Below are 13,168 nucleotides of genomic sequence, written 5' to 3'. Positions count from 1 at the left end.
TAGCTGACTGTCTACCATGTGGATCAATAAAGGATTTTATCATTTACTTCTTAAAAACTCTGAACAAGAGAATTGCTGCTGTTTTGAAAGCAAATTATTAATTGAGCCCTTAGTTTCTGAAACTCTCAGTTCATTCCACGATCTGAGGTTAAGTCGAACAAGAATGTATAACGTTCTCAGCAAATGAAAACCAGGTAAACACTGTGTGTTGAAGATCATGTGAAAATAATGGACCTTGTGAGTTTGTTTTTAAGTTGCTGTTCCTGGCTGACTGATCTCATTAGTCACTCCCTGAATGGTAAAGGTCCTGGTTGTGTCTTTCAGCTAACATCGTTGTATGTCTCTGAAACTTAGCCGTGATAACTCTTCTGACATCATAAGGATCTTGTTGACAACGATTCTTCAAAGACAGAAAAGGTTTACATCTGTTCTCAAAGGATGAAAGTGGCTTTTTATGAGGAATAAAGTGACCTTTTATGTGTAAGAGTGGTGGAGTTCAACCAGAGTTCAATCACAGTATGAATGAAACACACACGAGTTGTGGTCAGAGTTTCTTAGTTTTAATGAGTCTTATGAAGACCAAATCATTTAGAACAGACTCTGACAAACAAGTTAAAAGTCATTATAGAACTCTAGGTGAAACACTGTCTTCCTGACAGAACTGTACAAATCAAAGATGCAGTGTATAAAATACAAAATGGTGAGAAGGCAACGTTGTGGGATGGTTGCACTAAAAACAACAGATGCGTCTGAAGAAGCCCCTCCACAGTGAAGAAATGGGTTCTATCCATCTGCAGGTCAATACCAGTCTCAGCTCAAAACACCATGATGTGATTTCTGTTTCTTTTTAAACAGGAGGCCAGCTTAGGGCTACTTCTTGATGCACAGATTCAGGAAGCCACTGACAGTACGCCGACAACAGAACTGGAAGAGAAGAAAAATACACGAGAAATAAAATTGATTAGATTAGATAATGATTAGATAATGAGAGGGTTTATCAGAAAAGTTATAACAAAACATATTTAATCCTCACATTTATCTTCAGTCTTCCAAACGGAGAGAAGAGCATCTCTGCAGTCCACTCCCTTTGTCAAGAGCGGCCCCAGTAGAGCGTCCGTCCTGGGCTGAAGTCTACAACAGATAATAAGACACAATAATAAAAGAACAGTCCTTTATCTTAAGCATTTTGTTATTTGATCAAAATTATGAAATGCCCTTAAGAGATGTATGTGTGGGAGAGAATCAACTTACTTTGCCCATGTTTTCACCATGATGGAGGGGTTTGAGAGAAGGTGGCCGGTGTGTTTCTTTAGTTGAGGACAAACCTGCAGACGGGACCAAGCAAACATCAGTTCACATAACACAAGAGCTCATTTTTGAAGTCCACTGCATTCCTTCTTTTGTAGATTTTGGACCATTCTGAATTTCAGATTCAGATTTGAGGTTTTTATTAAATTTGTTCCTATTTCTATTTAACTCTAGTGCATTTTTTTGTGCACACAGAGCAATGCATCTGGCATAACCTGTTAGAAGACATATTTTGGATTGATTCGATTTATACTGACAGTTATTTACATTTGGTGGATATAATTATAACGAGTTGGTTATAGTGAGGTGAGTGTTAATGTGTTATTAAGGCTAAGGCTACAAATAACAGTTGGTAAGGCAACAAATACTTTTTGACTTGACAGAGATGTTGAACTTTCAGGTTTTGCTGCAGTACCTGTCCCTCGAGAAAAAACTTGGAAAACAGTTTGTAACGGTCCAGGCCGTCGGGATAATCCTTCTCCACTGCCGGCAACTGCCACGCCACACGGACTGCAGGGGAGGACAACAGTGATCAGTCAAAAGTAAGTAGAGAAAACTTTCAGCAGAAACACAGCTATGGTGCTCAGCTGTTGAGAACTTACAGAAGGTGCTTGAACGATGACATTTGATGGTGCCGGTGGACGAGCAGAACCATGGTGCCGGAGACTCCAGCGGGGGGCCGAAGTGACAGTACTGAGGCAGGAACTGTGGGATCCAATTTGCTTCTACTGCTGAGACACCTGACAGAAACAGAAAGGAAGGTAACAAGGTGAAACTATCAGCCCATATCAAGTCTGTTGGTGAGGGGCATCTTTTTATATATATATATAAATATGGACACAATTTGTGACATTGGAGTTGATATCCTGAGAAAGTTGAAGTCACTCTGAATCCCAAGAAACATGTGCACATCAATCAGCATCATGTTACTATGTCTATCAGGTAAAAAATATGGAGGATCCGCAGAGTTCATGTCTGAAAGCAGCTTTACTGACTTCCTCCGAGATGTTTTACCTCTCATGTACATCTTGCTGGTCTCCATGATCTCCTGGTAGACGACAAACTCTGGCAGCTTTTTGAACAGTGCAGACGAGGGATGAATGAACACTGGGTCGTCCATCAGACACGTCTAAAAACAAAAGCACATAAAGGTGGAGGGTTGAAGGACCAGGATAACACAGTAAAGTCTCCTTCACGGCAATCATAGTCTCCAGTGTATATTACCTTATATCCATTCTTCCATTTCGGATCCAGAATCTCCTCCATCTGCACATGGCGTGCAAGATGGTCTCCCAGTCCAGCCAACACAATCTGCCGCAAGCAAACCACCTGCTGCGCGTTCGGCGGATTCATCTTAGGATCCACAAATGCTCCCACCTCTGGAGAAACTGCGTTCACTTGGAGAAAAGAACACGGATGATTTTCTGTTGTGTTCCTGCAGCAGGTGTTTGTGTTAGGTTTTCTGTGCTTGTAGCATGTTTGTACCTGTGTTGGTGAGTTGCCCTCTGAGCCTCCTGATCTCAACCATGGCTTTATACCTCAGGCCGTTCTCCTCACAGAACTTGGGAGTACAGCCGGCAAATTCACAAGCACCAACTGCACCTGCAGTCACAAGAATACAGATATAAGGTTAAACAACATTATCATAATGTACAGCGAACAAATTTTTGGTATATATATATATATTTTTTATAACTCACTGAAATCTAAACCATTTCACCTCAGGGTGCAAGTAAAACTTCTGTCAAATAAAATATGATCATAGATTTTTATCCTTTCAAAACAAATGTTCCTCAATCAAGATTTTCTTTGAAAACCTTTAAATGTGAACATATAACCTATTATAATTCAAATCACAATTCACTCAGGCAAACACACCCAGCATGACCATGAGGTCGCCCAGTTGGAGTGAGGCTCCTTGCCCAGCCCACAGCCTCCTCATCTGGGCCAGCCGAGCTCGACGCTGTGCCAGAGTGGAGCTCTCATCTTCACTTCCTGCAGGTCTGAGAAACAGAATCTTGTCATGATTATAAAAACAAGATAAGGCTGCAGGATATGACATTTGATATTTACACGTTTGAAGCTCCAGGTTCAAATTGAACAAGGCACTGGACGTCCCTACTCCTTCGTGTGTGTCCTCACCTGTCAAGGTCTTCAAAGATCTCCCGGACTGTCATGGCTGCTACCACAGCGATGATGTATGGCAGACAATCCTGCTGCTTCCCGAGTGCTAGCATTTTAGCGTAACGGGGTGACACGGGGAATGAAGCCATTGCTCTGCCGAGTGGGGTGATGGGAGAGCACAGCCTCGCTCTCTGCATCTCTTTGACCCTGATAATAAAAAGAGAGTGAGGACATGTGATATGAGGCATAATTGGCTCAATTTATCTGATAAGGACAAACTTGATATGACTTTGCTTCTCTATAAGAACCACACAACTATCCTCCTGTTTAATTAAAGCGAGTGATCTCGAACAGACCCACCTCTCAGTGTGAGGCGGCTCCTCCAAAGCTCCCAATGAGATTAACAACTGCTCTGCTGCTACCAGAGCCTCAGAAGAGGGAGTCGTGGGGAAGGGGAAGTTGACCACCTGCACAAACAGAATATATGAAGCTGTTTTTAAATCACCCAGCAGCATTTCACTCTGACTCCTGTTGGTATGTTTGAGTTGTTTTACTGACCTTTTCTATGTTGAGGTCCTTCATCTGTAAAACCAGGTCCTCCACAGGCCTGCGGGTGATCTCTGCCTCCGAGAACAAACTGAAATCACTGAACACTGCAGACGAGTACAACCTGCAGAAACAGACGCAGAGGTTTGTGAATCATCCTCAACTGAAGAAAACATTTGTGTTATGACAATGTTTCAAAGTCTCAACCTGTAGCAGTGTCCCGGCTCTGTTCGTCCCGCTCTGCCCGCCCTTTGATTGGCGGAGGCCTGTGAGGTCCACGTGACTTTGAAGGATGACACTCCAGTCACCCGGTCGTAGAAACGCTTCTTCACTCGACCGCTGTCAACCACGTACTTGATGCCAGGGATGGTCAGAGACGTCTCGGCCACGTTGGTGGCGACGACACACAGACGAGTACCAGGAGGGGGGGGCTTGAACACCTACAGTCAAGAGGAACACACATTCTCTATTGAAATCCTATTGATTATCTATATCTACATGATTTTGCATTAACATTACATCCTTTTAAAAACATCTTTAATCTTTCTGTTCTCATTTTCACTCTTCAAATCTTCATCATTCATGTTTTAGTTCCAAAAGTTTCATCTCACCTTCGCCTGCTCCTCTGGGGCCAACAAAGAGAACAGAGGGAGGACATAGAGAGGGATGGACGGGTCGGCCTTCTCCTCTGCAGACACAAAACACAGAGCAGAGTTTCTCAGGATGTGAAATATAAACAACTGGCTTGGAACAACGTTTGCTGTGGACCGGAGGAGCTCACCTCCATTGTCAGGATCGTCTCCGTATTCTAGGTCCGAGTCGTACTCGTCTCTGATCCCCGCCTCTCGGTCCTCGTCCCCTTCATCCATCGGCAGAGCAGAGTAGTTATCCAAGTGGATACGGGGCAGAGACTGGAGACAGAGACAACTCATAAGATATGTACACAACCAATATTTATAAAAAAGCAAAGAAAGGAATTTTGATTACAGAGAGGTTATGTGGCATTTTATAAAAAGATGGCTTACCACATTCTTCTTCTGTTTGTTCTTCTTAAACTTCCTCGTGGCCTCTGAGGTGTCTTCATCTTCACCTGAACACAAAAAACAAGTCAATAAATAACTGCCCCCAGATATGACAGAGAGTGAAAGGACACAGGTGTGTGTGTGTGTGTTACACTCACCAGTGGTTGTGTTACTCTTTCTGAAGGGGAAAGCTTTTCTCAATCTCCTGCACAGACCGTTAACCTCTGCCTGACCCGTCAGAAACACCAGGATTCCACCTGAAGGAAATCAACATCAGGGTGGTAGTTAGTGTGTGTAACGATTTGACTTCTTTACTCCTGTTTACTGTCCTGATTACATTTTTAAAAAACTAAAAGGAAGTTGGTTATCCTCAGATTCTGTAATTTTACCTCCATAGGGCAGTGAAGTTTTGTAGTAAACAAACGTGAACATTTAAAAACCTACAAAAATCGGTTTAAAAGTGAACAAGTGTATGTGCACCTGGAGGCAGCATGCGGTGGATCTTGCAGGTCTTTAGAAAAGTCTCTCCGGAGTAATCGTCCAGCGGGGTGCGTTTGTTGAAATGGATCGATACGGGGAACTGGCGAGCGTCCACCTTGATGACGGGTGGAGGAATCCGAAACAGTTTCCGGTTCTCGGTGAAATCTTCAACCCGCAGAGTGGCGGACATGACCAGCAGCTTCATGGGCATTTGTTTCTGCGGAGAGTGAAATAACCAGTTGATGAAACAGAAATCAGTGAGTCTGAGCTTTCACAGCGCAGACTGAGGTTTACCTTGTTCCTGAGTGGGACGATGCGAGACAACAGTCCGATGAGGATGTCTGTGTACACGCTCCTCTCATGAGCTTCATCTATGATGATCGCACTGTATTTCTTCAGCAGGAAATCCTGACAGAGCAGAAAGAAATAATATCAAAGCAGTTAAAAGACTCACATAGATGTAATGTACAGTGTATTATAACAAAGTCTATTACTGTTGCTGGTGACTGAACAATCTGACTCACTTAGTTAAACTAGTCGGCCTTAACTAGGCTACTTGTTAAATTTTTTAGTGATGGTTTTAAAGTAGGTTCATTATGAAATATAAACATGTTCTCTTACAACCAGACATGCGTCTCATTTTGTATTCATTTTTTATGAGGTGACAATAAAACAAACAGTCACAGGAAACACAAAAAAAAACATATTTCTGTCTAAAGATTAACATTTTGGTTTAAATAAATGAACATAAACGTAACATATTGGTTTCCTGAATGTACCTTTAGAGTTAAAAATATCAGTAGATCCAATAATCTGTCACCATGTGTTCACCATATTTGATTTAAATAACTAAAGAGTAAAGATGGTACCTTCTGGATCTCCTTCAATAGAACACCATCTGTCATGAACTTGATTTTGGTTTCATCTGTCACATTCCCCTCATATCGAATCTGGTAAGACACAACGCTGAGAAAGGAAAAACAAACAGGATCAAGAGGCTGAGAAGATGAAAAGTCTCTATATTCTATTCAAACATCATTATATATACATTTGATGAAAATCTGCATTATTTTTGTTACCGTGTGGACAGGTTCATCTCTTTGGCGACTCGATGGGACATGCTGACAGCTGCAACTCGTCTCGGCTCTGTGATGCCGATAATCCCACTTTCACTGCAGGAAACAAGATACAAAACATAAAGACCACATTCCATTACACTTAAATTAACATATATCCACATGTAAACATTTTCTATGCAACAACCTAGTGAAACTACCTGGCATAACCAGCTTCATACAGAAACTGAGGCACTTGAGTGGTTTTTCCACTTCCTGTTTCTCCACAGATGACGATGCAGGGGTTTTCTTTCACAGCCTCCATGATGACCTGCTCCTCTGCCAACACAGGGAGCTTCAAACGAGCCGCCTGCAGAATCGGATAGAAACACAGTTAAAGCGATCATCCAAAATGCACACAGACACAGACAATATACCCACACTCAATGAGCACACACCTGTATTTCTGGTAATCTGTCCACAGGAATGAAGACCGCTGGCTGCGACAGTTTCTTGTTTTGGACTTTCTCTTGATCTGAAACTTTCTTCTCACTCTGTCCATTCTCTTCTGGTTTTGCTTGTTCTTCCTTCACTCCCTCTTTGGACTCTGGCTCCTGACTTGGAGGTGGGGTTTCCTTAGCTTCAGCCATCTCTGTAGATTTATTCACATCTTCATCTGCTCCTTCCACTTCATCATCATCAGAGGAAGTGTCCAGGTCGCTGCTTTCTTCTGCCTTTTGTTCTTCTTCATCATCTTCCTCTACTATATTCCATTTTCTTTTCCTGTTCGCTCCAATGACACTGCTGACCATAGGACCCGAGTCTCCTTCTTTTATTTCATCCAGTGAACTGAAAATTACACAAAGAATTTAAAACCCCGACCTCACTTTCGACACATCCTCCTCCTCCTGCTTATCTTGGTTTCATGCACTTACTTTTTAGTCTGGTAGATTTTGTCCCCTGTTCCCATTTTGGCCGTGGTGTACAGCAGCTTAATCTCAGACTCTGGAATCTGCACCTCAGCCAGTTTGATGAGGATGTCTGCTCTCTGAAAGGGACACACAGAGCAACACATTAGCTGGTTGTGATCTGGTCATTTGTATTAATCGTATTAATACTGAGTTGGAATAGATTTAGGAAGTTTTCTATAGCAGCACAAACTGAAAATCAATATCTTTGTTTCTCTTTCTCACTCATTCCAGATCATCTCTCATTTTCTGTAATACATTTATAAACTGTTACAAAACACATGGATAGGTTGTGTAAGCACAAAAACTCCTAACTGAAGTCTTTAAACTATGATCAAGAATAAATGTCACATCATCTGCAACTAGTCATTACAACATTATTAAATAAGTACTCAGTAGTCACAGGTCAAAGGTCAGACCAGACATCAAACATTTTCATCTCAACCACAACATTTTTGGGCCTGTATTTTCGACATTTATGATGTGTGAAATTTAAGGACAACTACTAACACAAAGAAACTGCTTGTACAACCTTGTTAAAGAAACAAGTCTCTTCTTAAAGCCGCTCAGGTTTGTCAGAACCAGCTGTTTTAAATGTGTCTCTCACGTGAGCTTTCTTCTCTTTGCGCTCCAGCACTTTCACCAGCTCTTTCTTCTGCCTCTTGGTGAGGGGCTTTCTTTTGGAAACTTGCGTCACTGAGGATTTCTTCTTCTTGGCTTTGTTGGATGGGAGGACCAAAGCGTTGCTCTTGTCTACACCTTTGAGTCTGCCTCCATCTGAAGAATAAACATACACATATGACACAGTGTAGTCAAAATCTCCCTGTTAATATAATCATGATATTACACGTCAACGTTCTGGGGTTTCATCTGGAAGGGTCTATGGAGGAAGTCTTACCCTGTAGTTCAACCACAACCTCATCAGCCTTGTCTTTCTCTGCTGCTGGTTGACTGTCATTCTGTAGTCTCCCCTTCCAGTTGTGCCTCTTCCTCAGTCTCCCCATTGTACACCGACGTCTGGAAAATAACACATGAAAACCACACGTACTTAATATGTAATAGATAACTAGTGATGTTGAACTGACACCTTGTCAAACAAAGCAACGAGCTAACGCGCTAACTGCAGCTGTAAATGTGTTTTAACGTATTTCACACGCTACAGTGAATATTTGAGATTCATATAAAACACAAACCTTAGTTTTTCAGCAGGTCAAACAACAAGTTCACAAATTTAAACTCCCCATGTGTGGAAATCCTACTCTGCACGAATATCACGTGTAAACATACGGGTGTCCGTCAGTTAAAAGTGTCCGCCGATGAAACGTCGTCTTGGAAGAAAGGTTCCGGCACGAACACAAACGATTACAAAAGAATCCTCTTCCATGAAAGATTGGTTTGGTGGTTTTTAATCATCATAATCATAATTATTATAGAATTTATAATTAGTTTGTATTTATGCGTTGGAAATTACAATGTAGCACATGTAGAATGAAAAATCAGCCGACCAGCAAATATATTTGAATTAGATGAAAGGAAATAATCAATTTTATTTTCTGTCAAATATCTTTATTGATTTAGTCCATAATGCAATAAAATCGATTAGAAAACAGTTTCGAATGCATATATATAAAATTATAAGTGGGACAAGTCTAAACATGATACAGTCAATATAAGTTGATATATTTATGATGAAGGAATGACACAAAAGGTTGATAGAAAATTGCAAATGAAATATAGGGCCTTCAGAAAAAAATAAAATTGACATAACCATTTCTTGATCAAGCTTAATTATTATTTGTATTCCTCTCACATCCATAATTAAAGCGACTGAAAGTTTTGAGTAGGAGCACAGAAAAAAAGTAAATTTAACCGAGACATCCTGTGAAGAAAGGAAACTGAAATCTGATCATTCGAACAAGTGGGTTTTGGTTCAGGTGGAAAGTTTCTGTGTTGTTTCTTTGTGTGTCATTGTGTGGCATGAACATGTGGTATCACGTATTTCACATCAAATATATTAATGGAAGTGAGTGAAATGAGTTCAAATGTATATACTTTACATGTCTAAATTTACTATGTTGCTTTATACTGTAAACATGTAAAATGCATGACACAGAGAGGAGGGGCATGACTGTATAACTGCATTCAAATTGACGTGACTACAGTCCCTTTAATACGATGAAGTTCTCAAATGTTAAATATGTATGAGGAGTTAGAAATGTCATGAGATAGTTGGTTCACTAGAGAAAACGTTTATTTTGAAGGGTTAAACGTACCACTCACAACATATTTAACATTTTATTCTCCAAATATTATTCTTGATATCATTATGTAGATGATAAGACACATTTTTCTCATGAAGACAGGAAGCGTTTTCCCCACATGATAACGCTTGGAGGAAAAACTGAAAAAAAGAGGGGAAGTTGTGCATGTCATCATTCTCAGATGCTGCTGTCCTTCATAAGTGAGTACTCGTTCTCCCTCGGATCCTCCCCGGCTGTGAAGCTCTCCTCTTTGGTTCTCCTCGCCTCTTTGGACAACCTCTCGAATCTCCTCAGGAACACGATGAGGGCCACGAGCAGAACCACCTGCACCACCACAAACACAAACAGACACACCTGGGAGGCCCAGGCCAGGTCGCAGTACCAGTAGTGGCAGGACTCCAGCACCTCCTCCTCGGTTAGATACACCACCAGTCGCCCTCTCAAGCTGGGAGGGGAGCTGCAGTTGACGCCCAGGTGGGATGTGAGGCCGGCGGGCCGACGCAGGAGCCAGGCTCGCAGGTAGAGGACGCCACAGTCACACACCCAGTGGTTACCATGAAGGGAGACAGAGCGGAGGGAGTTCAAGTTGTCCAGGAGGCCGTTAGGGAGCGTGGTCAGCAGGTTGGTGTCGAGACGGAGCTCAGTGGTCCCAGCAGGGAAACTGGTGGGCAGCGAGGAGGAGGTGAGAGACCTGCTGCTGCAGTTCACCAGACCACCGTGACAGGAGCAGAGGTGAGGGCACGCTGATGACCTCTGACCTTGACACAGGAGGAGCAGACACAGGAGCAAGAGCCCCGTCATGCTGGAGAGGAGAGGAGAGGAGAGGAGAGGAGAGGAGAGGAGAGGAGAGGAGAGGGGAGGGATTTTGCCACGCACCATATTAATTTGTAGGAAAACGAAATAATACAGACACCCACACAATTTCCTGTCTGATTCAATATGAGCCTCCAACAAAAGGTCACTCAACTGTTACAGGAAAAAATAAACCTTAAACATTTAAAGTTTTTAAAACACGGCCATAAACATAGATAAACCCCTTTATTCCAAACTGCCGACTGCCATGCAAGTAAAAATAAATATTGTAAAAGTATCTGCTTTCTTTAAACACTGATAAATTTCATGTTGATAACTAATAGTTCATTATCATTATAAAACATTACATTATAAATGTAATCAAATGGTTTACAAGAGCTGTACAAGAATAGAGACAGGAACGCATACATATCTTTATTTGTTGGGATATGTAGGCACACAACTTACTGATTCAGCTCTGTAGTAAGTTGTGTGTCTGAACTTTGTGGTGTTGAGGTAGTTAAGTTTTAATTTACACTGTAAATGTTGTGTGTTAGAATGTGTACAGTTTTTTTAATATTCTAGTCTATATATTAAAGAAAACTCCATTACCCGCTTTTTATATGAGTACACATTATTTGTAATATGTTTTAAAGCAATATATTTTTAAGGCTACTTCCACACAGATTTTATACAAATAAATATGTGATACTACATGTGATGTTTACTAAATTTACATAGAAGTAGTAGTATGCATTCACATAGCATAGACAACTGCCTTAACTTGTTCATTATACAAGATATTTTGTTGGTTCAGTAAACTGACACCATGAAAACTCTCTACTTTCCTTCACTAGTATATAGCTTGAAGCTGCAAACCAATTTATATTTAGATATATTTAGTTTGAATGTAAATAACATAATTAATGTTAATGAAAGTTACAGAACAGAAAAGTCTCAATATAGAGAATGATTTACCTTCAGTGCTGTGCGTCTTCAGGAGAGAGACACTGTTTCTGACTGACGCTCTGAGAGCAGTGTGTGTGTGTCTGTCTGTCTGTCTGTGTGTGTGTGTGTGTGTGTGTGTGTGTTTCTGCCGGCTGGCACTCACTGATAAAGACCACTGTCAAATATGAATGTACACAGATGTGCAGAACAGTATTTAAGTGCTTGAACACAGTGCTGTTATTTTTACTCACCTACATTTATTTGTAAACTTTATTTACTATAGTTTTAAAAGTTACTAAAAGTTTGAATGCAAAACGTCTACTCCCACTCAGGTACTTTATTCAATTAAAAGCACTAATAGTAATAGCAGTAATAGCAAAATACTCATTATGCAGATTTGTTCCAGAATGATGTCATTATATTATAATTGATGCCTTCATGTGTAAATGGGGATCACTGCCTAAACTGTAATAATACATTATAATTTATTTGTTTGTATTAATTATCTGTATCAACAAAAATCTACCAGCACTCAGTAGCAGTATAAGTACCCTGAAATTGTACTCTGTTACTTTCCACCACTGCTCATATACTATCGTTACATGTGTCTCCTCTGACTGACAGGGAGAAGATGTCGTGTGGCGTGCAGAGGAAGAATGTCTGCAGGAGATAAACATGAATCAGCAGATAATGTCCATGCAGCAGCTCCGGCCCCGAGCTGCTCAGACTCCGGAAGTGACGAGAGGACGCTGAGCTGCGTTCTTCTCTGGAGATTGACAGAGGCAGCGGAGCCAGACTGACGAGAAACAAGGGTTTATTTGTCACACCTTTATATAAGAGGGGCACAGGCTGAGCTCAGAGCCTTCAGGCAAAATATGTTCTGTGTCTCAGCATCAGCAGAGTCAACACACACACACGGTCGCACACACACACTCACGCACACACACACTCAAGCATTCATAGGATACACACCTTCACTGACGAGGGCAGAATTATTAAAACAGAAGCGTAAACACAGCATTTGCTCGTCGTTATTCTCAACACCTCATCGTAGCACAGCAGCAAACTGTGGGTCATGATGCATTTTAATACAAGCACAGGGGGCATTGGCTATAAAGCAGTAAAAATAGGTCCACAGCATTCAGCGGATACGAGTAACGGCAGCATGCTCGCACATGTACCAACCCTCTCATTACGTCAAAGGCTCTCCATTCACAGTTAGCCACTGGCAATAAGTGCATTTTCAGCTCCACCAGCACAGGTTAAAAAAATGCTGGAGGAGGATTTTTTTTTGACTTGCCATATGTTAGTAAAAAAAAAAAAGGTTACATGAAGATATTAATGAGGATCAGAGAGGAAATAAACACCTTAATAAAAAGTAAAGTCACTGTGGTACCTCAGCTGTCAAATGGGAGATCTATGGATGGATACCTGGTGTTGTCTAAGGAAATTTCATGAGATACACACACTCGCTCACACAAACACACACACACACATAATAAAAAACAATATCCAGGTTCAAGACCAACAACCTAAATTTCTTTACAAAACATCTTATATCACACATGGTCATACCCTGACAGAATATTGAAAAAGGTCTAGCATTGCATTTATAAATTAGATACACTGACTAGTAATTTAAATTACACATTAATATTATATAT

General features: G+C 41.1%; 2 protein-coding genes across 2 annotated transcripts; both read right to left on the bottom strand.

Moving 5' to 3' along the window:
* Nucleotides 1-538: 538 nt before the first annotated feature.
* On the bottom strand, nucleotides 539-8,907 carry dhx37 (DEAH (Asp-Glu-Ala-His) box polypeptide 37). The gene is made up of 27 exons (XM_053420329.1): nucleotides 8,697-8,907; nucleotides 8,402-8,520; nucleotides 8,111-8,280; nucleotides 7,471-7,583; nucleotides 6,994-7,384; nucleotides 6,757-6,905; nucleotides 6,560-6,652; nucleotides 6,350-6,446; nucleotides 5,775-5,888; nucleotides 5,481-5,697; nucleotides 5,159-5,257; nucleotides 5,004-5,068; nucleotides 4,760-4,889; nucleotides 4,590-4,666; nucleotides 4,186-4,418; nucleotides 3,991-4,102; nucleotides 3,793-3,899; nucleotides 3,451-3,639; nucleotides 3,187-3,311; nucleotides 2,794-2,910; nucleotides 2,533-2,705; nucleotides 2,323-2,437; nucleotides 1,911-2,048; nucleotides 1,724-1,818; nucleotides 1,252-1,325; nucleotides 1,034-1,131; nucleotides 539-924 (listed from the first exon to the last, which is right to left on the bottom strand). Exons 2-27 carry the CDS (start codon nucleotides 8,505-8,507, stop codon nucleotides 848-850), a joined length of 3,474 nt encoding a protein of 1,157 aa, XP_053276304.1. The 5' UTR covers nucleotides 8,508-8,520; nucleotides 8,697-8,907; the 3' UTR covers nucleotides 539-847.
* A 140-nt stretch (nucleotides 8,908-9,047) lies between these two features.
* On the bottom strand, nucleotides 9,048-11,676 carry gp1bb (glycoprotein Ib platelet subunit beta). The gene is made up of 2 exons (XM_053420332.1): nucleotides 11,535-11,676; nucleotides 9,048-10,566 (listed from the first exon to the last, which is right to left on the bottom strand). The coding sequence occupies exon 2, from the start codon at nucleotides 10,563-10,565 to the stop codon at nucleotides 9,942-9,944; it is 624 nt and encodes a 207-aa protein (XP_053276307.1). The 5' UTR covers nucleotide 10,566; nucleotides 11,535-11,676; the 3' UTR covers nucleotides 9,048-9,941.
* Between the last annotated feature and the right edge of the window lie 1,492 nt (nucleotides 11,677-13,168).

The sequence above is a fragment of the Pleuronectes platessa genome, chromosome 4 (assembly GCF_947347685.1).
Source record: "Pleuronectes platessa chromosome 4, fPlePla1.1, whole genome shotgun sequence".
Taxonomy (NCBI): Eukaryota; Metazoa; Chordata; class Actinopteri; order Pleuronectiformes; family Pleuronectidae; genus Pleuronectes; species Pleuronectes platessa.
This window is presented reverse-complemented; position numbering and strand designations above follow the sequence as displayed.

Bases quoted from the DNA above. Each gene is read 5' to 3' on its own strand.
- dhx37 (XM_053420329.1), bottom strand. From the start codon at position 8,507: ATGGGGAGACTGAGGAAGAGGCACAACTGGAAGGGGAGACTACAGAAT. The intron at 6,653-6,756 runs GTAGTTTCACTA...TGTTTCCTGCAG, and splicing joins TATGAAGCTGGTTATGCCAG to TGAAAGTGGGATTATCGGCA. The intron at 925-1,033 runs GTGAGGATTAAA...CTTCTCTTCCAG, and splicing joins TTGGAAGACTGAAGATAAAT to TTCTGTTGTCGGCGTACTGT.
- gp1bb (XM_053420332.1), bottom strand. From the start codon at position 10,565: ATGACGGGGCTCTTGCTCCTGTGTCTGCTCCTCCTGTGTCAAGGTCAG.